This window comes from Vigna unguiculata, chromosome 9 (genome assembly GCF_037176805.1).
Source record: "Vigna unguiculata cultivar grain cowpea cultivar isolate G323 ecotype 2 chromosome 9, ASM3717680v1, whole genome shotgun sequence".
NCBI lineage: Eukaryota > Viridiplantae > Streptophyta > Magnoliopsida > Fabales > Fabaceae > Vigna > Vigna unguiculata.
Window position 1 is genome coordinate 5,339,081 of NC_140800.1, and position 23,945 is coordinate 5,363,025.

General features: G+C 30.9%; 4 protein-coding genes across 7 annotated transcripts; 1 reads left to right on the top strand and 3 right to left on the bottom strand.

Moving 5' to 3' along the window:
* Window positions 1-1,105: 1,105 nt before the first annotated feature.
* Window positions 1,106-3,837, bottom strand: LOC114162649 (uncharacterized). Its single transcript, XM_028046606.2, has 4 exons — window positions 3,366-3,837; window positions 2,032-2,766; window positions 1,831-1,910; window positions 1,106-1,504 (listed from the first exon to the last, which is right to left on the bottom strand). The coding sequence occupies exons 1-4, from the start codon at window positions 3,693-3,695 to the stop codon at window positions 1,285-1,287; spliced, it is 1,365 nt and encodes a 454-aa protein (XP_027902407.1). The 5' UTR covers window positions 3,696-3,837; the 3' UTR covers window positions 1,106-1,284.
* Window positions 3,838-6,066: 2,229 nt separating this feature from the next.
* LOC146883475 (uncharacterized) lies at window positions 6,067-7,110 on the top strand. The gene is made up of 2 exons (XM_085666360.1): window positions 6,067-6,815; window positions 6,901-7,110. Exons 1-2 carry the CDS (start codon window positions 6,156-6,158, stop codon window positions 7,108-7,110), a joined length of 870 nt encoding a protein of 289 aa, XP_085522486.1. The 5' UTR covers window positions 6,067-6,155.
* Window positions 7,111-9,526: 2,416 nt separating this feature from the next.
* Window positions 9,527-11,126, bottom strand: LOC114162353 (RING/U-box superfamily protein). Its single transcript, XM_028046210.2, has 3 exons — window positions 10,792-11,126; window positions 10,587-10,702; window positions 9,527-9,919 (listed from the first exon to the last, which is right to left on the bottom strand). The coding sequence occupies exons 1-3, from the start codon at window positions 10,942-10,944 to the stop codon at window positions 9,628-9,630; spliced, it is 561 nt and encodes a 186-aa protein (XP_027902011.1). The 5' UTR covers window positions 10,945-11,126; the 3' UTR covers window positions 9,527-9,627.
* A 6,901-nt stretch (window positions 11,127-18,027) lies between these two features.
* On the bottom strand, window positions 18,028-20,984 carry LOC114162326 (protein CTR9 homolog). Of its 4 annotated transcripts, XR_003599186.2 has the most exons (7): window positions 20,832-20,984; window positions 20,629-20,702; window positions 20,137-20,324; window positions 19,817-19,918; window positions 19,511-19,606; window positions 18,396-18,497; window positions 18,028-18,311 (listed from the first exon to the last, which is right to left on the bottom strand). XR_003599186.2 is itself a non-coding variant. In XM_085666342.1 (6 exons), exons 4-6 carry the CDS (start codon window positions 19,850-19,852, stop codon window positions 18,183-18,185), a joined length of 261 nt encoding a protein of 86 aa, XP_085522468.1. In that variant the 5' UTR covers window positions 19,853-19,918; window positions 20,137-20,324; window positions 20,629-20,702; window positions 20,832-20,984; the 3' UTR covers window positions 18,028-18,182. The 4 variants fall into 4 exon arrangements, 2 of the variants coding, with proteins under 2 accessions (XP_085522468.1, XP_027901978.1); XR_003599185.2 differs by lacking the exon at window positions 20,137-20,324 and having other exon boundaries at window positions 20,832-20,982; XM_085666342.1 differs by lacking the exon at window positions 18,396-18,497.
* Between the last annotated feature and the right edge of the window lie 2,961 nt (window positions 20,985-23,945).

Below are 23,945 nucleotides of genomic sequence, written 5' to 3' on the forward strand. Positions count from 1 at the left end.
TTTAAATTTAATTGTAAAATTTGTGAAATCTTCTTATAATCATTTGTTTTAAAATAATTAAAATAATTGTCATTGATGCAGTTAATGGATTGAGTTTAGTTATTTGATTATTTCTCATTTGAGAATTTGAAGTAGGTTGACATGATAGTCATAAGGGGTTCCCAAAACGGCATTTTTCGTGAATATCTTTTATTATCAATTTGTAGACATCAAAATCTTTCTTATTGAACCGTGGGAACTATGTTAAACAATAAAATATATTATTTTATTATTATTTATGTTGTTATATACTCTAACAACTATAAAGAGAACACACGATATCATATAGAAATCAAACAATAAAATATATTATTTTATTATTATTTACGTGTCTTATAAAATCTCTATAAATAAAATAGGAATCCAACTCGATATGATAATTTCTTTTTGATGATTTTTAATAAATGAAATAAATTAACTTTACTCGGAAAGAAATAAAATTTAATGGATTTTTTTTTTCTATTTAAACTATTAGTCAAATTTAATTTTTAGTTTAAATATGCTGAACTAAACTTTAAAAATAAAAAAAAAAATTGATTTTTCCGAAAATACTTTAATGATGATTTATCTATCTTTAAAATGCATGAAACATAAAATTACATATTTCATTAAAATGAGAGGAGTTTGAAAAAACAAGATAAGGACGCGATTCATTAATTTAAAAAAGGATTTTAAGAAAAAAAATAACAAAAGTAAAGCTGAATGGTAAGTTGTAAATGACTTAATAGTATATTGTGAAACATGAATTAAACAAGAACTTGTAATCAATTACTGGAAAGAATGAGACAAGAAATAAGAACTAAATATTGAAAAGTAATAGCAGAAGTATAAATCATATAGAAGACTTTGTATGTGATTTTCAAAGTAGAAAACAGAACCAATGATTTCCAAAACATTGAAATAAAATCACATACAAGACTTTTGTAGAGTCACAGTAAAGGTTATCAACTTTTCTTCTATTATACAACAAAAATAAACTCTGTTGAGAGAAAGTTCCATAATTGTTTAGTATTTGGATTTGAGTCTCCCAGCATGAATTTTGGGTAAAAAACTAAACTTTTAAAACTTTGAATCAATTGAGTGATTTTCTATTAATATAGGAGGGTAAATTTATATTTTCCTCTGTAAAAATGTAAATATTGTTTAGGAGAGACCACATCATGATATAAATATAAACACAGATATTATACAAATAATTCAAACAGTAACCACTTTTTCTGGTCCTGGAGAGATGATCCACTTACTCTAACCATGAAGAAGAAATGGATTGTTGCTAAGGCTTCGCAATGATTTATCATGGTCAACAAAAAGATTTGGGTGAAGGTTTTCCTCGTCTTCAAATGTTGTCCACCCCATCGAGTTTTCATGTTTCACTTCTGCATCATTGTGCCTATTTTCCATTTGAACAACACTGTTTTTCAATTGTTTCTTCACCTCTTCTTCACTATGCCAGTCACACCTTGGTCTACAACGCAGTAAAAAAAGGAAACTTTGTTAGCAACACTTTCAACCTTGGGGGTGGATAATAGTAGTTCTACTGTTATAATGAAAAAATGTATGTTTAAACTACAGAGCTGGTTCCTATAGTTTGATCCAACCACGTTTTAGGTCCAATAGTTTGCTAGAATTTGTTGTGTCTGTTGTTGTCCAAAATTAACTTATTTTCTTGTTTCTGATCACTTCTGTTTTATACAATAAAAATCAACAATTGCATTTCTAAGAAATAGTTACTAATAATTATGCAGAAAGGATATCAAAGAAGGAAAATGAAATAATTGAGAAATGACATACGAGAAGTTGAGATTTGTGTTTGTGCTCCTCATTTCTGTTGGAATTCTTGACAGCTCCTTCTTTACATTATCCCCCAATACCTATTTATTCATAAAGAAATTTAGCTCAATGTTGAATTCTCTGTAGGAATTTTGCTTTCTTTCAAAAAGCAAATGTGATTTGCAGTTTGATAAACAAAAGAAAGTGTTTCAATTCTCAAACCTTATCATCCACAGAAAAAGCAGATGGTGATTGATGAGGCTGCAACTTGTTCATCAGAGACACCTCACCATGAATTCTTGAAAAATGCTGACAGGAAGGCGAGTAGGCCTCACTATCAGACCTCTCATTTAGAGACAAAGGAACTGTGTCATCATCTGTGTCACTTTTCTTGCCTTTCCTCAATCCATCAAACCCCCATTGTTTTTTTGCTGATTTCTCTGTCTCAAGACCATGATGATCTCCACCACTACCATGTCCCTCTTTCTTATTTTTATCCCTATGAAATAGAGCTCTAAACGGCTTCCTCTTCATCTTCTCTGATCCATCCCTGAAGGGTTTGTTTTCCTTAGGATGCGTCAATTCACTTTGGGTAAAGATAGAGGGAGAAGAGACTTTTGATTGTGCTGAGTGCATGTGTAAAGTAGGTGAATTGAATATGCTCTTCTCCATAGAGTTTTTCCCAGCTTTGAAAGGAGATCCAAAGCTTAAAACCGATGTTGCTCCTTTCATAACCTGCTTCCTTGTCTGATTTGATGTCTTCTTGGAACTTGACTTCTCTTTGTTCATCAAAGACTGATCATCCTTCAAGTCAATATCCGACCATTCTTCCTCTGGATTTTCTTTGGTGTCTGTCAGTCCTGCAATCTCACCTCCTTGAACTGCCAATCTCACAAGCAAAGGCCTTCTTGAAGATTGATATTCTCCTTCAGAAATGCATTTCGCATGAAGAAGTTCCTGGCACCAACCAATAATTTAGCAATGTTACATTTCATTCAAACTTAGTAACTCAAAAGTAGAACTTCTTATCAATATTCTGTACAAAATTGCAAGCATAACTGGAATTCAAAATCTTATTTGTGATCTCAGGCACAATTCAATAGCTTCAGAGTCTATCCACATCATCACTACCACACTTGAGACCAATGAGAAACAATTTCTGTACTTTTCAGCAACATAAAGATAAGATGCAACAAAACCCTAAACATAAACGTAACTGGGGTCAATGCCCTATCAACTCCTTTATCTAAAATTTTCGATAACATAAAGACTGCAATTTAGAACTTTAATTCTATCAATCCGAATAAAGTACTAGGACATCTGTTAAAGATAACCAGAGAAAAGGATTTGTTAAAAAAAAGAAGAAGATATTTACTAGGAAAAGATTGTTACTTTTAAGTGGTTAAAAGCATTTATTTAGAAACATCATAGGGTTCTTCAAATTATCAACATACAAATCACTCTAGGCACCATAATCTCAAATTGGGTCATCGCCAAATGAACAAGAATGTTGGCAAAAGTGAGATTCATCCTAGATGAAAACTAGTCCTACTCACCTGTAAGAACATAAGCTTGTCTTTGATGATGGAGGCATGATCCTGTTCAGGAGGGGGAGAAGCAAGAAGGGTATCAAGCAAATGGACCCTGAAAGCAGACACCTCATCTTCAGAGAGGATGTCATCTCTGTGTAGCGCCAACAAGTTGAGAATCTGATGGAGAGAGTCTTGCTGCCATTTGAGGTTGTCGGATTGAAGTTTCCACAGTCTGTGTTCTGCGGAAACCAAACACCGTTTCTTGAGGCCCAACGGAAGAATGGTCTTGCATAGAGAGGTGATTGAATCGTGCAGAGTGGAGTAGTACGCCCCGGGTGCATTTGAGTACCCCATTTTTTCATACAAAGAACAAGAATGAAAATGAAAATGGTGTCTTGTAGAAATGGTGGAAGAAGCAAACCAGAAGAAACAACAATGATGTATTTTGAATCTTGGGTGGTGAGCTGAACGGTCACTTGATGATGATGATGATGATAATGTGGGAACTAGCCGTTGTTCAATGGGTAAGGTGTCAAATGCAAACGTTTCTTTCTTTTTCAAATAAATATTTTAATTTTCAGTTTTCTGTCTGTGATTTAGATTCTTTTTTTGGCTGTTTTAATTTTGATATTTTAAAAAGTTTATATTTTTTATCACTTAACTCTAGCCTAACAAAGTCTATATTAATTTAAGATATTATAAAAAATGATTTAACTAACTGAAATATACAAATAAATATATACAAAATTATGTATTGGACTAAATTGTGACTTTAAGAAATATAAAACTAAAACAGTAGAAATATAATAATTAAATGAAAATTTCAATAAAAATTAGAATTAAAATTTAAAAAGAATTCAAATAAACTGGAGAGTTGACGATAGTTCACAAAATAAAAAAAATAGAATATCTTGTATGCTCTTAAGTTAAACCTGTACTTTTTATTTATGGTTTATTTCCTTGGATATTTAGACTTTGATATTTATATTTGTTTATTATATACCATTTGTCTATTAAAGGTAACCCATTATACATTATTAATTAATGGGTTAATTATATTTTTCGTCCTTCAAGTATAGGTAATTTTTGGTTTTAGTCTCCCACGTAACGTTTTGTCATATTCAGTCCTCCACGTTTTAAATCTAATGAAATTGGTCCCCAATTTTAAACTCCGTTAATTTTAATTCACACGTGTCTAACGGATGGCCACATAAGGATCCCGTTTTCAGCTGAGAGGAAGTTTTTTGCACGTTTTAGTTACTCATTAATAAGGCACATGTCATTAATGTGATTAAAAGAACTTAGCTGAGGTTTTTGTTAGCATTAAAATGTCATTAACTTCACTAAACCAACTTAGCTGTTGAATGGGGGTTATGTTAGAAAGTGATTAAGCTGTATTCATTTGTAAAAAATCTCAACTGAGGAGATTTGGAAGAACCCTAGGCACAACGAAGAAGACAGTCCCTAGGCACGACGAAGCAAGCTTTGAACGACGAAGAAGGTGGTGGTAACTGCTCGCATTTGGTGGACGAAGAAGTGAGGTTAGTCGTTATGCATTTTGAATTTCTTTGGTTTAATGTTCACTTTTCTCTTCACCGTTTATGTGGTTAAATGTTGGATTGGGTTGGTTTGTGATGCGATTTCAAATGTAGGGCTAGAAATGGGGTTCGCAGTTGCGTTCCATCACATGGGTAGGTTTGAACGGAATATGGGATTGAAGTATGTGGGGGGTGAAATCCATGTGGTATCGGGTATCGATCCAAATTTCTGGTCATTCTTTGAAGCATTAGGCATCGTGAAGGAGTTCAAATACGCTGGAGATGTTAGACTTTGGTGGAAGGGCTTGAAGGAAACATTGTTGAACAACCTAAGATTGTTGAGTGACGATAAGGAGGCATTGGCGTTGGCTAAGTATGCGGAGGATAGGAATGAAGAAGTAGATATATATGTCCAGCACATTCCTTGTCAGCCTGAGGTGGTTCATTTTATTACTGGTCCTGGAATGGATGAAGAAGTTGGTCAGGAAGAAGTTGGGGTTGAGGCACAGAGGTGTGAGACAGAAATAGGAGTTGATGGTGGTCCGGTTGGTGAGACAGACATAGGAGTACATGGTGATCAAGAGGTTCAGGTAGAAGAAGGGGTTGAGGCACAAAGATGTGAGACAGAAATAGGAGTTGATGGTGGTCCGGTTGGTGGGACAGACATAAGAGTTGAGGGTGATCAAGAGGTTCATGTAGAACAAGAGGAGGTTGAGGTAGAACAAGGGGTTGAGGCAGAAGATGGTGAGCCAGAACAGAGGGTTGAGGCACAACAAGGGGTTGAGGCAGAACAAGAGGTTGAGGCAGCACAAGTGAGGGGTGATGAGGATGTGGTAGTTGAGGATGTGTCTGATAAGGATGAAGGTTCTGCTGTAGATAAACTAGATGAGAGTGAAGAAGAAAGGGTGGCAGATGATGATGATGGTTTTGGGATGCACACTGAGTCTGAGGTCAGAAAAATTGGGCCTGTTTTGGATAGGTGGAGAGCAATGAAACGAAATCCAAGCACTGTGAGGAGTAAAAAAGATGTGGGACCTGGTTCATTTGTGACTAATGAGGAAGTTGGACAACATGACATCAGTGATGAATATGATACTGATGAGTTGGATTCAGATGTTGATAGTGAGGATGGTGTTCGTCGTGATGGGCCAAAATTTTCCAGATATAGGGCTGAAGATATGACAAAGGACTTCAAGTTCAATACTGGTTAATTGGCATACCTAGAAGCTCATGGTCTAAGCATGCATTCAGCATATATCCTAGATGTGATGTTTTAATGAATAACCTGTCTGAGTCATTCAATAGTACTATCTTATTAGCTAGGGATAAACCAATTATTAGTATGATGGAATGGATTAGGTCATACACAATGAGTAGATTTGCAACACTAAGAGAAAAATTAAATGCATATCCTGGTAATGTTATGCCTAAGCCACAGAAAAGGCTTGATAGGGAAGTGGAGAAAAGTGGCAATTGGCTTCCAGTGTGGGCAGGGGGTGCAAAGTTTGAAGTAACACAAGGGTTCACCATGGAGAAGTTTGTGGTAGATCTGAGTAACCATACTTGCACGTGTTATTTTTGGGATTTGATAGGCATACCTTGTAGACATGCTGTAGCAGCAATTAATTATAAGGTGGAAAACCCTGAAGCTTATGTGCATCCATATTACAAAAAAGCTGCATATGAGGCATGCTATAGCCCAAAAATAACCCCAATCAATGGACAACAATTGTGGCCTAAAAGCACTCAACCTGAACTACTCCCACCAGTTTATAAAACACCACCTGGGAGACCCAAAAAACTGAGAAGAAGGGAAGTTGATGAACATGTCAGTCATTCCAAGCTATCAAAGAAAAATCTTATCATGAAGTGCAGCAAGTGTAAGCAGATGGGACACAACATTAGGAGCTGTAGAAGGGGAATCAGGCACAGAAAGGTAAGAACACAAACTGGACCTCTGATCAATTTTTTTTCATTCAAACGAACAAAATCTGGAGCTATAAAACATACCCAATTCACAGGCACAATCACAAGGAACTCCAAGTGTTAGTGCACCTAGCAGCGCTGCAGGACCATCTACCCAAAGCTGCAGTAGTAGAAGAAGATCCAGACTGAGAGTTGCTGCAAACGTGAACCAGGGAGAAAGACCACCAACAACCCAAACCAGAAGCATGGCTGCACAAGTGATAGGGTCTCAAGCAAGTACTGCAACCTCTGCTCAACCCACGTGAAATACAATGAGGAATCAAACTGTTTTGGTTGGTTTTAATAGTGGACCACTTTTTGTAGCAGTGGGCAATATCATAGTGGACAACTTTTTGGATTAAAGCAATATTTTATTCAGATGTATGGACCACATGTCTGGTGTCCAATACTTTATTGAATGTAGTTAAACTTATTTTATTCAGATTTATGGACCACATGTCTGGTGTCCATTAAAACTTGTGTATGAATTACTTGTGTTTTGTGAATGAAGTAAAACTTTGTGTATGGATTATTTGTGTTATGTGATAATGCAGTAAAACTTCGTGTATGGATTAATTTGATGAAATCAATTAAATGTATATCCTGTTAACATCAAAGGAAACCTTACAGGATAAAAGTCACAGCAAATAACCACTGCTATTTAACAATGAATTAAATTACAACACAGTTCTTAAGTAAAAATTATCTCATAAATTACAGCAGACTTGTTTCTATGCATGAACTTGTCAGTTTAAAACACAACCATGTAAAACACAATTGAACTTCTCATTTCATTCATTACTGCAATATTACCAATACAAAACACTTCCCCAACAGAAGTTACCTCAAACTTACTTAACCATTAAAGTTCCATACATAACTAATCACAGCTAAATAATAGTTACTAAAAAACTAGTTGCAATTGAACTTGAACAGCAACATAAAAACAAAGACAACTATTAATGTCCACGACAAAAGGAAAAAAACTTGCATGAATCTCCCAAACTTTTTCTCTTCTTGCAATTTCGCCTTCAATTTCTCATTTTTCTTAATCAACTCCACTATAACTTTCTCCTTCTCCAAACACACTTCATCTTCTTCAGTTCGTGTTCTACCACTGTCTTGAAAGTCCGGTGTGTTCCCTTCATATTTAGAATCCTCTTCATTAAACCATTCAAAGAAATTGCAATGAGAATTGGACTGCATAAATAAAACAAAACCATTAAGACATCAAACGAAATCAAGTTCACCCAATAAATACCAAATTTCTCACTTACAGCCCAGTTTCTACATCTCCAAAATAATCTCCCCTTGTTCTTCACAGTTGTTGCCTTTAGGAGCAGTAATCTTTCCCCACACCTACACAGTTTGGATGTCATATCCGACGACGATGAACAGGTCTGCGAAATTTTTGAACCACTACTCCTCTGCGTACAATGAATCCCTTTGCTCCCACTTTTCATCACCCTAAAACGATCTTCAAACTTCAATTTTGGCTGCCAATGAATTTAATACGATACCCCCCAAACCAAAACGAACACTACAAATTTAGGGTTTCAGAAAGACCCCAAATCCCTCTTTTAAAACGGTCCTAAAATATCAAGACCACGTGTTGTTCATCAATTCCTCTCAGCTGAAAACGGGATCCTTACGTGGCCATCCGTTAGACACGTGTGAATTAAAATTAACGGAGTTTAAAATTGGGGACCAATTCCATTAGATTTAAAACGTGGAGGACTGAATATGACCAAACGTTACGTGGGGACTAAAACCAAAAATTACCCAACATAATTAACCCTTAATTAATAAACTCATGTAAATTTTAGTTGAGAGAAATAGAGTGATAAGTTCTAGATTGTTAAAAATATTAAACATAATTATTGAACTGAATTGAATTAGAAAGAAAAAAGTATTTATTTGAGTAATAATTGCACGGAATGATTTCATTCATTTGATTTTTAAAAATAAAATTATTCTTAAATATTATTTCTTAAATTAGATTGAATTAACTTGTGCAATTAGAAAATATACTTTAAAATAGAGGATATCTATATAATTATTCAAATAATTTGTGTTAATTTAAAAATTTTAAATAACTCAATTTAGTTTATTTTCTTCAAACCATAAATTATGTTTTATTTAAAGAATTATACAATACAATTAATTGTTTCAGATAAATTTTAAGTTTACTTTGTTTCAGTTCAATTAGTAGATTTTTACTTGCTTATTTTTCTTTCAACATCTATCTGTTTGTTGAGAAAAAAAAAATGATTAATGAAAAGTTATGTTTATTAGGGAATTAATTTTCAATTTAGTTTTGGTTGAACAAGAAAATATAGTTTAATAATGATAGTATTAAAAAAACTATAACAGTCAGTTTACCTTTTAATACAAGTAGTTAATTAAACTTGTAAATAATTTAGTTTAATTCACTATTAAAATTAACTAGTTTAGTTTAATTCTGTATAACTACATCACAGTTTAACTTAGATTTTCCTTTTAAGCTAATGTATGACTAATTCAAAGTGACATTATGGTCAAATGCATTAAGAGTTTTAAGTAAAATTAGAGTGAGTATTGTTTCAAACATATTCATTGAGACAGTACCACGGCTCAATAGTTTAGTTCAGAAAAAGTTTTCTCATCTTATTAAATTATTAGTAAGTGTAATGTATTACTTGATTGATCTTCAAATGTGCTAGATTAGATACATATAATGACTTTGAAGTTAAAATCTTGAAACAAGTGACTTCATGTTTTATACAATTGAAGACAGAGAAGAGTTAAATGGAGAGGGAAAGAATGGTTGTTCTGCAACATGGACAATGAGAATTATTTTCCAACCATGGTTTCAAGCATCTGTCATGAAACTTATGTGCACAAGGAAGATGGATCAGTGTCTCTCCAACCCTGAATGATTCCAAGCACACGGCACAATCCTCTTGTTCAGAGGCCTTCCAGCTCCATCTACTCCAACTGAATTTCCTTCCACCACTTTTCTTTGACCCATAAACCTCTGTGTGCAACTCTGTTATGCTTGTTCTTCCACCCTCCACACATGTTGTACTCTTCTGCCTGTTCATTAACTAACCATAAGTTTTCAAACAAAACACACACAATATCACTCACCTACATGTCATTATTATTCTTCTAGGTGTCATGAACCAACAATTCCAAAAACTTACATGAATTATTTCAGCAAATGTGTAGTAGGATCATATATCTGATATGCTGAAATTCAACTTAGTCATGAACCAACTATTCCAAAAACTAAAAACAAGAGCTATTTGAGCCTGAAGAAAGCTATTTGAACCATACCATGACATAAAACACCAATTTATGAAACACAAACACTTGGACAAAGACACAGATATAGAATCAAAAAGCATTGAGTAGTGTATGATAAGTTGATTGAAAGACTACTTTAGAAATCCTACCGTTGATTGACATTATAGAAAATTTTACACTAGTTGCAATAGACATGAGGGACAGTTACTAAATCTGTTGTGGGTGTTATTCTCCATAGACAATTTTTTTTCTGCATAGTTTCTGGTCTTGTGAATGCACTTTTATGCAGAATGTCTAGTTCTTCATCTCTCTAGACATAAACTTTTGGAACTATGTTATTGTTTAAAGATGACCAAGCTAGGCTATGCTTTTATAGGATTCTGCTTCTTCAAGAAAGATAATCAGATCTGCATAAAAAAAAAAACCTTTTTGTTCTTGATTTTCTTTTGTGTACCTTTTGTTATCAGACATTCTTTGTGCTCTAAACTTGTCATCCAATCTCTGTCTGGCTTCTCTGGCAGCTCCTGCCATATCCTCATCTGGGTGTGTCTGGTATAACATGCCTCTTTGCTGATTCCATTGAAATCCAGGAAGAAAATCAATGATAAAAATGTGCATATAGATGAAAGGGGTTTTTGAGGGATACTAGGTACACTCACCTGTGAAGTGGACAAGGAAAAGTTACTTGCATACAAACCAAAAGAAGAGCGCCTTGTGGATACATGTGAGGCTAAAGAAGTTGAGTTTGAATCGAAGCAACTATGGAATCTTCTCCTTCTTGCACATTCAACTCCTGGAAGCATTCCAGCCATGGATGGTGTGTGTTCTAGTAGTAGCTCACAACAAACTATGAAGTTGAACACATTGTGTCTGTCTTGCTTCTTATGTCATGATGAAGTTGTTCTACAATTTGTTGAATCATGGTTTGTCCTGTTCCTGCTAGTGCTTGGTGACGGAGGAATAGAAAGAGAATGATGAGAGTGGAAAAGATGGTTTGATTTGGAAAGCACACTGATTTTTATTTGTTAAAGCCAAAAAAGAGAAGTTGGTATGCCACAGCTGTTGCCCTACGCCATTACTTTCTGCGATAACTGGAAAGACAAAATTAGGCCTCAAGTTTTACATATTTCATCACTACTTGGACAGTTTCTTTGTAATTGTTCTTAAAATCAATTTGTTTATTTAATAAAACAACTACATCTTTTATTTATTTAAAATAAAAGGTTAAATATATTTTTGGTGCATTAAGTTTTAGTGAATTTTGAAATTAGTCCATTTTAAAATTTTTGATCAATTTAGTCCTTCATCTTTCAAAATATATGAATTTAGTCATTTTAATCAAATTTTATTAAATTTATTTGACATTTCAAATGTGTTTCATAATAGTATTTGACTTAATATTAAAGCAAAAATATGTCAAACAGTATAAACAACTCAATTTCAATCCTGAAATGCGTACGAAATATCAAATAAACTTAATAAAATTTGATTAAAAAGGATTAAATCCACGTATTTCGAAAGGTGAAGGATTAAATTAATCAAAAGTTTCGAAATGGACTAATTTCAAAATTCACTGAAAATTAAGACACAAAAAATATATTTAACCTTTAAATAAATAATTTTATTTATTTATTCAAAAACATTTACCATATCCTTGATGAAATCTTTTACATCAGCAGAACTCATCAAATTAAAGAAAAATTACATGATTTTATGATACTTGATGTATTTCAATTGATGACAAAAAATACAGAAAAAAAAAAGTATGTACGAAAAGTATGTTATGAAAATTTCCATACTAACCTACAAAATTACTCTATATGATGATTTTTTAAAATTTCCAATGTCTTACGTTAGAACGTGATATTTCTATGTTTGATAGGACACTTTTGAAATTTATGTCAAGAATCTAACATTTCCGAAATTATATTCTATTATGCTATCTACTGAAATTTCCGCACATGAGCAGTGAAAATTGTATTTTATGAGATTCGTGTAACTTATTACTTTTTATTTTAAAAGCGGATATATTATAAAAAAATTCTTAAAAATGGATAACTTTTGATGTTTCCAGAACTTTCCAACTCCGACTTCCATTTCTTTTAAATTATAAAGATTTTGTATTTTCACACTTAGCTTTTTTTCAAATTTATAAAACATTTTGTGGTAATTGATAAGTACAACAAATTTTAATATGTTTTATTTTAGTACAATAAAGAATTATATTTTTTATACAAAAATTTAAATTTCATTAATTTTGTTTGAAATTAATTAATAATTGAAGTAATTAAACACATATTTGATATTTAGTAAATTTATGTGTTATTTTGAAAAAAAGTTAAAATTAATATACAACTAACATCGAAGATGTGATGTTTTTGATGTCTTTTTCTAATATGACATGGTTTGATTTGTAATTTAATTATAATATATCTTAAATAATAAGAAAAAATATATATCTAAAGAAAAACTTATGAAACAAAAGAATACTAATTTTATAAGATCCTCGGTTCAAGTAAGTAAAATCATACATGCGATTATTGTTGTTACGAAGGAGGAGGGTATTAAAGATGTATTTTGACTAAAGTGGAGAAGGAAACATTAGGACACTAGTATAGTATAAAAGTGGTGAGCTGATTTAAGAATTACTATCACATTTCAATAAGTTTCTTGAATGTATAGGAAGAGTGGATAGTTAGATGTCACATTGAAAGGTTTGTAGTTTTGTCCATGAAAATTGGCATGAAAAAGGTTTGCAATTTTGTCTACAAAAAATTGTTTTTAAAGTTTTTGGCCAAAAAATTTGTATGAAAGTTCACCCTTTTTGTAAAAAAATAAAAAAAAATAATTTTCATTTTGTGTGATTTTCAACAATGGTATTAGTTTAATGGAGGAGGTGGAGCAATTTGACGTGCTAAATGTTAAGAAGTAAATTTTAAGCCTTATTCAACTTTACAAAAATTGACTTGTAAGGTGACATTTGTATCCATTTACATAATAAGAAATGACCTTATCTTTAATCGATGTGAGATCTCCAACACACCCCTCCTTCACGTCGAGGTATATACATCTCGAAAATGGGACTAGATACTAATGGGTAGCACAATAGACCCAACAAACAAAAAATCTCGCTAGGATAGACTTTAATGCACGATTCTACTGTCATGCTAAGAAGTGGACTTTAAGTCCAACTCAATCTTAAAAAATCGACTTCTATGTTAAGTGGACTTTAAGCCTAATTCAACCATACAAAATCAGCTTGTAAGGTGAGGTTTACACCCTACTTATACATTCTAAATGAGCCTTATCTCTAGTTGATGTGAGACTTCCAACACACACCTCCCATGCCTATGCATATATATATATATATATATATATATATATATATATATATATATATATATCGAACATGAGACTAGACATTAATCAATGGTCCGATAACAAGTAAAAGAATAAACCCAACAAACAACATTTCACTAGGATATGCTCTAATTCATGACTTCGATACCACATTAAGAAGTGAATTTTAAGTCTAACTCAACTCCACAAAATCGACTTATAAGGTGAGATTTGTACCATCTTATATGTTATGAACTTGCATTTTCTCTAGTTGATGTGAGATCTTCAACATTGAGTAGAGTCAATGTTGTGTGTTGCGCTCTTTTGCTTTTCTAGAAAAAGGTTAGTATTGATCATTTCTTAAATTGGTGCAATGACTTCGTTGAAGCTAGATGTTACTCTATTTGATGGGAGGATGAAATTCTCCTTATGGTAGTACACAATTCAATATTATCTGGAACAACAAGGTTTAGATTGTGCTTTAAAAAAGGAAAAGCCCAGTGAGATGAAAGATTCAATTAAAAAGTCTATGAGCACAATTAGATTGATATTAGCTTCTCAAATCAAAGTGATTGTGTTATCTCTCCAAGAAACTTGTGGAATTTGGTGGATAGTAAGTTTGCGTCAACAACTCTAACCCATTGATTGATGATATAATTAGATTTGTACTCATTGAAGATGGAAGATGGAAGTAATGTGTTTTATGATATTAACAATTTCATTGAATTAGTATCCAAACTAATGAATGTTAGAGATGAGAGTATTAAAGATGAGGAACATGCCTTACTTTTGTTGGCATCACTGTCTAAATCTTATAAGCCACTAGTTTAATTAGTCAAAGCTAGCTGAGAATAGTACACTAAGACTAGATGATCTGGTGAGATTTTTGAAGGACAAATGATGGATAATTCTCAAAACTCAAAAGATAGTCAAATATTAGTAACTAAAGATATTACTACTATTCAATTGTCATTATTGTGGAGAGTTTGGTCACATAGAGGTTAGATATGGAGAATTCAAAAAGGACTTGCAATGCATGAAAGGCATGATAGGAAATATAATAGTGCTCATTCTGCAAATTTAGTTAATCATGGGATGATCTTTAATATGTTAGACTTTTGGTCAAGGGAGAATATGTTGTTTGAACAAGATATTCAGCAATGTCACACATTAACAACTGAAGTGAGGAAAACAAATGTAGGGAATTATTATGAATATGATGAATTTGAGAGTTATCCAACAATTCAATAAATCTTTTGAGGTGTATAAAGAATTTCAGTAATTGTGTGTCATTAAAAGATTTGCACTTTTATCCAAAACAAAAATTGCGCTTTTCAATTCACCAACAAATTGTATGATTTATTGTTTTTTCCAAAAATATTGTATTAAGGTTTTTTGTTTTTGTTAAAAAATTATAATTTATGTACTTTTATTTAGATTTATGATTTTATTTGTAGGTGTACTACTGTCACTATTTTTTTATTATTTGATTCCCAACAATTATAACAATCAAATTAGATATAAAAAAATTAGAATAATATTAGGATAAAATTGAAAGGCAATTGGAAGGCAATTAAAATTAGAAACTGATTAAATCAACATCTTTAAAAGACTTTATAATCAAATATATTTCTTTATTTTTTATTTAGAACATTTTTATTGTTTAAATTTTGAAAAACTTCAAAGGACTCTAGAGAATGATAAGATTTTAAAAAGAAAAGTTCTATGAAAACAAAAACATTCAATATAACAAGAACCAATGAAAAATGTTTGACTAAAAGGTAAACCCAGGAGTTTTCGTCCTTAATCATTTTCTTGCCCTTTACCTTGATGAACAGCAGAATAAAAATAATGATATATGTTACTTGATAATATGAAGATAAAATATTCACATTTAATTGAAAATCTATATAGCACCAACAACTTTTAAGAAGAAATTTATTTGAAAAGCTGGTGTTTGTTTGTACAGCCATAAAAAAAATATATTACGTTTAATGAAGAAAAGTTTTAAGGGTTTGAATTTAATTATCATATTAAAAAAGTCATGTGAAATGTATTCTAAAAGCCAATCCATCCAATTTTTAAATTTTTGAATAATAGAAGACTTTTTATCTTATAAAATATTTTAACGAAATACAATTGATTTTTTTTCCTACCTAATATCATCAAACCTATTTATACTATATTGCTCTGAAGTTTTGATTGAATAGCATACAATATTATGAAAACAAAATAAAATTGTGAAAACAAATATTGAGTCGAATCTATTGACAAGGCATCATGTGATCCCAGAATAGGTCCTCCACTTGGTTTTGTCGAGTCAAAAACTAAGTGAAGGGATAAAGAAAACAAAAATGGATGTTGATCTCTTTGTTATTTACACACACTCACCATTCACAGCCTCTATTATTCTCTCAAATATGTTTTAAAGGATAAGGACAAAGATATATCCCAATCATGTCACATTCTTGAGGTTGAAAATGTGATTATGATAGAAAAAAGTTAAATAAAATTAGTGATTCGAATATGATACAGCACTAGAGAAAAATTAATCAGTGTAATGTAAATATAAAAAAGTTCAATTATTATAGGATTTGGATGATATTTTCATGTGTCATAATCTTATCCTTTAGTCACTAGATTATGTTTAATGATGTTGCTCATGTTTGTATAAACACACCGATATATATACTTTTACAGGGAACTTATCAAATAAAACATTAAAAAATATATATATCATAAGAAGAAAAAATTGAATAGCTTTTTTCGGACTCTTCGTCTTTATTAAATGTTGAAATTAATAAATTACCTAATAAAAAATATAATTGTTTTTCTTTATCTTCTTTTTGCACTTTTTATTTTTGCTCCTCCTAAACTCATTTTCTTCCCCTTCCCTACAAAACTTCTTATGTTCCTGTTCAACTCTTAAACGCTCCAAATCTAATTTACCGAAACTCCAATCAACACACCATAAAGATTTTTTTTTTTTGCTTCTATTTCTACATTTTATTTATCTTTTTTATTAAAATAAATTCACATATATTTTATAACAGAAGTGTCCCAGGCTAAATCTAGTAAGTTCGACGCTTCTGCAAATTGGGTCGGTGCTTCTCAGAACTGAGTCGTGTCTTCTTCGGTGCATCCAATAATAGGGTTGTGTCTGACACAAGTTTTTATAATAACAAATAAGACAATTTTGGTTTATTTGTAACAAGCTACCTTGTATGAAACAGATATTAGAAAAAGGCATAAAATGATATCAAAGCATGAACAAAACATAAATTATTGGCAAGTACCAAGTCAAGCTTCAAGTAGAAATGTGAAAGCAGATAAGCTTGTCAGTGGCACATGTTATAGAAAAACAAGTGAGCCGTGAAAAAGTGATAAACACATGAAGCACTAAGCAATTACATCAAGACTAGACAACTAAGAGATTAGTGGATGTACTACTTTAATAAAATGTTATTAGCAAACGCAACTCTCACAAGACCAGAGTATAAAAGACACATGAAGTGCTAATAAGGTTGTTATGTGCAAGTAACTTGTTGGGAAATATAAGCCACACAAGAAAAGATGTTGATGGAGAATAAATTTACTCCATATATATATATATATATATATATATATATATATATATATATAAAAGATACCAACTTGTTATATACGAATAAAAGAACAAAAAAAAAAGTTAATAAGATGTTAGAAATGAGTTTTGAGTCTAATTCAATCCCACAAAACCGATTTGTAAGGTAAGGATTCATCCACTTATATATTGTAAATTGACTTTATCTCTAATTGATATGAGACTTCCAACATAAGTAGCTTTAATGTCAACATACTATCGTCTACCATATCTCATCTTAAGTAGTGATGGCAATGGGGCAACTACAAAAATAATTGTTTTTAGTTGGGGTTAAATTTGGTGTTTCTGGGGGTTTTAACCCCATTAATGGCTTTACCAGGAGTTAGCAATTCCCCTGGAAGAACTCGTGTGGCTAATAGATTACTGGAGATTTTTAGCAACCCCTGGTAAAGCGCCACTTACCTGGGGTTTTTGAACCCCCGTACTGCCTGAGACTTTTGAAACCCCCGTTACTGTCTAGGGTTTTCGAAACCTCTGCTACTGCCTGGGATTTTTCGAAATCTCTACTACTGCTTGGAATTTTTCGAAACCTCTGCTACTGCCTGGGGTTTTTTAAAACCTCTACTACTGCTTGAAATTTTTGAAACCCCCGCTACTGCTTGAAGTTTTTAAAACCCCCGCTACTGCATGGGGTTTGAAACCCCAATACTACCAACAATATTTATTATGACATTTAACTATATCATAATGTGTTTCATTAATTTTATTTGCTTTTTAAATGAGTCATGTAATTGTTTCTTAATTTTTAAAATGTGATAATGACATTCATTATAGTTGAGGGAGTGTTGTGTTATGATTTTGTAACTTTAGAATTAGTTTAAAATTGCATAAATAATTTGTGTAAAATATGCTCCAATGAATTAAGTTCTCAACAATTGAAGGATTAAAAAACCGAATTATGATAAAGACCCGGTAAGCCAAAAGTATATGATTCAAAAATTTAAAGACCCTGATAAAACTTCCGCAAGCAGTTTTGGTACTGCACATGATATAAAAGGTCATCAGCACTCGATTGTTGTCATAAAGACTTGGGGAGTAGGAATTTGAAAACAAAAAAACGGGTACAATCTAAAGATAGGATAAGTTCACCATTTTTACAGCCAAAGCAAAATTCCCCTGAGCAAAATAAACATGGGCCAGGTTTATCCAAACATCAGGCATCTGGACAAAAACACTACCACTGGCAGCTTCTTGAACCTACAAAAAATTAATAAAGTAAGAACTCACACAGATGGAAGTTTAAGCCCACTATACTCCAAGCTTTAGCACACATATAACAACCTGTGTAAAGATATCTTATGACACATCAAAATGACCTTTTTCTGCTAACACTACTGCAGCACCATTGGCAGCATATAAATTAGAAGAATGTTGAATTAGAACCTACAAATGTTTTGAAAATAAAATGTATCAGATAACATAATTCCATTGGTAGGACAGTACGTAAATTATACATGTAAAGAATAGGCAAAATATGACACTTCAGGAAAATGTAATTGAAGCAGTAGTGTTGAATCATGGTAATCCCAGGGTATACTGATTGTAAATAAATTTCATCTTCTCCTAGTAGAGAGAAACACATAAGTACTCACAGACAATCTATAATTGGAAGTAAAAAGTGCACTTACAAAATAGTATTTAATTGAATTACACGATAAAATGCAATTAGTGTTCATCGGTATTTGTGTGTCTAAGGAGTTGCACTCAATTAATATTAGCCTAGGAAATAGTCTTTACTAAAGGTCTGTTTAAATAATTTTTTTCTGAAACACTTACAAGAGACAATAATACAAAAGAAAAATGTTAACTAGATTTTTAAAAAGCTAAAATTAACTTCCAGAAAAATTAAGAAATTTAGCTTTTTTACAAGTTAATATATAAAAAAAATCGTGGACAAGTTTATTACAACAAAGAAACCAATAACGTCTGTTAAGAGTCTATATATATGGATGATATGCAAAACATACGATCTACATTTTTTGAACAATGTTGTTAAATAGCCACTATAGCAACACTATATTCTCATTATTGAATAATAAAGTGAATATTCCCCCCTTCTAAATTCAACTATTGAACAACTATTACGTTGAGAACATGGAACAACCTATAAGTTACTAGGTAAAAAATCAAGCTCGAACCCTTTAGTCTTAAAGCATGGATAACCCACAAGCCTACAGCAGAAATGCAAATATATGGTTGATTTTCTTTCTATGCATAGTCTATCTGGTGCTTAAGCTGTTCCAAGCTGACTATAGTTAGTTTTATTTCTATGCATGTCAAGTGAATGAAATGATATGATTAATGAAAATGCAAATATATGTTTACCAATCAAAAGTTAAGAAATAACAAAAATGAAAAAATAGCTCTTATTCTCATAGACAGTAAAAAAGACCTACTCTAGTATAAAGTTCCTTGTCCTTTTCCAAATGAGTAGCCTCTAGCTTGGGATTTCTCTTTTCATTGCGAATTGCTGCAAAGTAGTTCCAGTTTCCCTATCCAATTCACACACAGTGTATCAAACAAATTATCAAAGTGACACAAGTATGAGGACACAATCACAATGAAGATATTGGTGGAATGAAGAATATTAGATGCCAACACATGCTTTCCACCAACATTCTCACAATTGTAGCAGGAACAGGAATATAGAATTTGGAACACAAAGATAATAAAATGAAATGTCCGTTGAACAGCAGATATACCAGAGAGAGAGTAGCATATGGGTCCTTGCCATCCATTGCATCACTAGCAGCTCAAACTAGGAAAAAAAATTGTGGGCCATTTGCTTTACTTGGTGCTGCACTCTGTATTTCAATATACCACAATCCAAGGAAAACTTTTTTGTAAAGACACCAGAGAATACAAGGTTTATATACTGTAGTGTGCATGTCTAAATACAGTGATAAGATAGATATAAAGAAAATACATTTAAATTAATCTTCATTTGTTTATATCATAAACATAACCATAATTGTAGTGCATGCATTTCATTTGTAATTTCAAATAGTGTAGAGGCATGAACCTATTAGCGAACTAGGTATCCATCCATCACTGAATTCACCATGGTTTGGTCTATCTAAGAGAATCGAAAACATGGAGGGAAACCAAGATTTGACAGCATTAGAGAGTGGTGGGAGACTGAACCAAGTAGCTGGCTCTAGCTTCTTGAAACGCATCTGAATTCTGAAATTCTCTTGCTAAAGTAGGGAACTACACATAAGAAATAGAAATTGCACATGGACTTATACGAACGCTGAACATGAACAGGATCCCAAGGGCAAAAGCAAAATGTAAAACCTCATTTGTTTCGTAAAGACAAAATAAGCGTGTGAATTACGTCATGAATAAGAAAGATGAAACTGAAAGAGGAAGTGATGCTGGGAGATGAAATTAGGAAGACGAAATTGAGATGAAAATGAAAGTGCAGAGATGAAATCGAAAAAGCAGTGACGATATTGTAAGAACGGTGATGAAATTGAAAAAGGAAACAAAATTGAAAGCAAGTGTTTATTACCTAATTTCATCGAAAGAGCATCGTCTTTCTCCTCCTCCTAGGGCACGAGCCACAACTGCTTCGTCTTCCTCCTCCTACGGCATGAAATTGAATGACAAAGTAACACTCCCTTTAGTGATTATAAAATCAACACGGTTTGTTGATGAAATCATCAGATAAAAATGAAAACGAAAACAAGAAATGATGGAATGAGAGGCACAGACCTTGAGCGCGAGAGGCGGCACCGAAAGAGAGAAAGAGACGCTGCAAAAGAAAGAGAGAAAACGTTTTTAGCCAAATTAAAAATTTTGAAAAAAATAAATAAATAAGGTGAGAATAATTTTCTGGGGTTTTTGAAAAAAACCCTGAAGTTAATTGTGGTTTCTAAAACCCCTTATGTGTATATATTTTATCAGAGGTTTTAAAACCTCAACTGAAAAATCCCAAGTAAAATTATATATTCTTGTATGGGGACGAGTTTCATTATTCCATATCCATTTTAAAAGAAAAAATTTATCTTCATCCTCATACCCAAACTCAATGGATATCAAATTTTTATCTCATTCTCATCCCTAATCGGGTAATGGGTATATACTCATACACGCATTCGCTTGCTTTCTTAATGTTTTAATATCAATTAATTAGTTTTTATTAAATAATAAAGATTTACCGTAAATGAAATATGATATTATCAAATATTCAAAATTAAAAGCATGGTTGTTTATTCAATATCAAATATTTAGAAAGAAATTATAATTGTATATGTTTCAAATTAGAATACAAACAAAAAAATCTTGAAAAGCAAAACATTTATTAAAGTTGTAAACGCTAATGAAATTTAGTTAATAAAATTTAAAAATATATTAAAAATATATATACATATATATATAAGCAAAATAAATATTTAAATTAAAAAATATAAATGTATGTTTACTCAATTATTTAAATTATAATGAAATCTCCTTTTATAATTACACAAAGAACAAAGATTAAACTAATAATAATAAAATTTCAACATGAATCTTTCATCTTTAGAATTTCAATATATGGATAGTGATAAAAAGATGCATAACAATTACATTAAATTATTATATTATAGTAAATAATTTTTGTATACTATTATAGCGACAAAATTAAATGTATGATAATGAGTTAGAAAATAAAAATAGTTATATAAAAAATTTCAAAATAGTATTCTACGTGATAAAAATAAACAACAAATAAAAATATTAAAAAAATGATCAAATATGTATCTTATAAACAATTTGAGAGACCATTAAATGAAATCGCACAAAAGAAAATAAATGTATAATTTTAAGATAAGATGAAAAATACTTTAGAGATCTAATAGTATTTTCCAATATCAACCTAGTTGATGGTTGAAAGATAACGAAAATTGTTTCAGTGAAACAATATAGTTTTTCAAATGAAACAAAAATTAATAATAATAGAATAAAAAAGATAATTTTTTTATATTACCTTGTAACTGAAAGGTTTATGCTATTGAACACTTAAATTGATAGTGTTAAAAATCTCATGTGAAAAGAAAATATATAATAAATAAAAATATTAAAAAAAAATAGAAATATTTAATTGTGAAAAAAAAAATTAATTGACATACATCATTTGAACATAATTGCATAAAAGTTAACATAAGACGAAAAATATCTTAGAGATACAAATGAATTTTATGACAAATCAAACAATTAAATGAAATAAAAAATAGAACAGGTGTAAAATATATATATATATATATATATATATATATATATATATATATATATTAATAATTTAAACGTGAATGGGAATATGGCGGAGATGATTTATGACGGGTACGAGACAGAGACGAAACATATATATATCCTCATCTTCATCCACATCTTCATACTCAATTAAAAAAGTCACATATTTTTCATACTTATATTCATACCTAATCAATGAGAAGATACTTATTTATCATTCTAATCTTAAGTAATTCTCCAATTTAGTTATAAATATAACTATGTTGTTAACAACATTTGAATAACCATGTGTGAACTTAGTCCGTAGGTGTATTCCATATTCCATTGAAAATGAAACAGCTTACTATATATATATATATATATATATATCCTCTAATGGTCAATACAATGAGAAGGAATTATCAATCATCAAGAAGAGTTTATTACACTCAATCCACATTTACTCTCGTTACCATTGCCAATCTACCATGTTGAGTGTTCCAACAACATATTGACATGTTTCTATAGAAGATTGAATACATAGCCATTTAATTTACATCTCATTTTATCAAAGTCCATGAAATCATTCTCGTTTTAAATTACTAAAATACCTTCTTATTTATTCCTTTAGTCACTTTTATTTCTTTTTATAATTATAAATTTTTATATTATTTTAATATTGAAGAAAAGAAAATATGTATTTTTTTATATTGAATATTTTTAATATAAAGTTTTTTCTATTAGAATTTTTACGTTTTGTAACAAAAATATTTAATTAAAATTTAAAATAATAAACTAACGAATATAAGGAAACAATTATATTTGTTATTAGATGAGAACGATGAGGAGAAAATAATTTGATATATAATGAAAATAAGAATGCATTGCAATTTTATTTGGATGATAAAGATGAGATAATCTCCATTCTTATCCCACACGGAGTATATTCTTTTTTCCTATTCTTATCCCTATTGTTTGGATTACATTGGCACATTATAAAGCTTCACCATTAAGACTTCAGTTGATGGCTCAAGATAATCCTTCTTTGGGTCGTGTTTATCTTATTCTGCACTATATTGGGCCCAATGCTAACAAACTGCTTTTATTAAAATTATAACAAGAAAATCAAGTGGAAAAATTTGGGAAAGTAAACATTCGTTTAAGCTTCTACTCATTTTTAAGTTTGGATTTTGTTTAAATTTATATTTAATAGAAAAAATTCTCAAATTAATAATTTTATGATCTATTCTTAAAAAGAAATTATAAAAATTATTTGACTTTATATTTTATTATATATATATAAATAAAATAAAATAAAAAATTCTCTTATAACATATTTTTTGTATTTATTATATATTTTATATATTTTATATTTTTATAATTTTTACAAATTTTCGATACTCATTTTATTTTATAATATAATTATATGATTTATAATTATAATATTTTATATTATAATATGATTATTAAAATTTATAAACTTACATTCTAGTTAAATCTATATTAAACGTTCGAGATTAAAATACAGATTTTAAGTGAAGATTCAACGTATATTTGCATTATTGTTTTCTCTTTCCTTTCATTTTCACGAAAAATTGTTTATTTTGAATAGCATTG

Coding starts and splice junctions, on each gene's coding strand:
- LOC114162649 (XM_028046606.2), bottom strand. CDS start 3,695: ATGGGGTACTCAAATGCACCCGGGGCGTACTACTCCACTCTGCACGAT. Junction 1,911..2,031: donor CTTTTTCTGTGGATGATAAG/GTTTGAGAATTG, acceptor ATGAATAAATAG/GTATTGGGGGATAATGTAAA. Junction 1,505..1,830: donor AACACAAATCTCAACTTCTC/GTATGTCATTTC, acceptor ACTGCGTTGTAG/ACCAAGGTGTGACTGGCATA.
- LOC146883475 (XM_085666360.1), top strand. CDS start 6,156: ATGAATAACCTGTCTGAGTCATTCAATAGTACTATCTTATTAGCTAGG. Junction 6,816..6,900: donor GGGGAATCAGGCACAGAAAG/GTAAGAACACAA, acceptor CCCAATTCACAG/GCACAATCACAAGGAACTCC.
- LOC114162326 (XM_085666342.1), bottom strand. CDS start 19,852: ATGGATGGCAAGGACCCATATGCTACTCTCTCTCTG. Junction 19,607..19,816: donor CATATGCTACTCTCTCTCTG/GTATATCTGCTG, acceptor TGAATTGGATAG/GGAAACTGGAACTACTTTGC. Junction 18,312..19,510: donor ACAAGGAACTTTATACTAGA/GTAGGTCTTTTT, acceptor AATTTTTTGTAG/GTTCAAGAAGCTGCCAGTGG.
- LOC114162353 (XM_028046210.2), bottom strand. CDS start 10,944: ATGGCTGGAATGCTTCCAGGAGTTGAATGTGCAAGAAGGAGAAGATTC. Junction 10,703..10,791: donor TTTCCTTGTCCACTTCACAG/GTGAGTGTACCT, acceptor CAATGGAATCAG/CAAAGAGGCATGTTATACCA. Junction 9,920..10,586: donor AGAATGTCTGATAACAAAAG/GTACACAAAAGA, acceptor GTTAATGAACAG/GCAGAAGAGTACAACATGTG.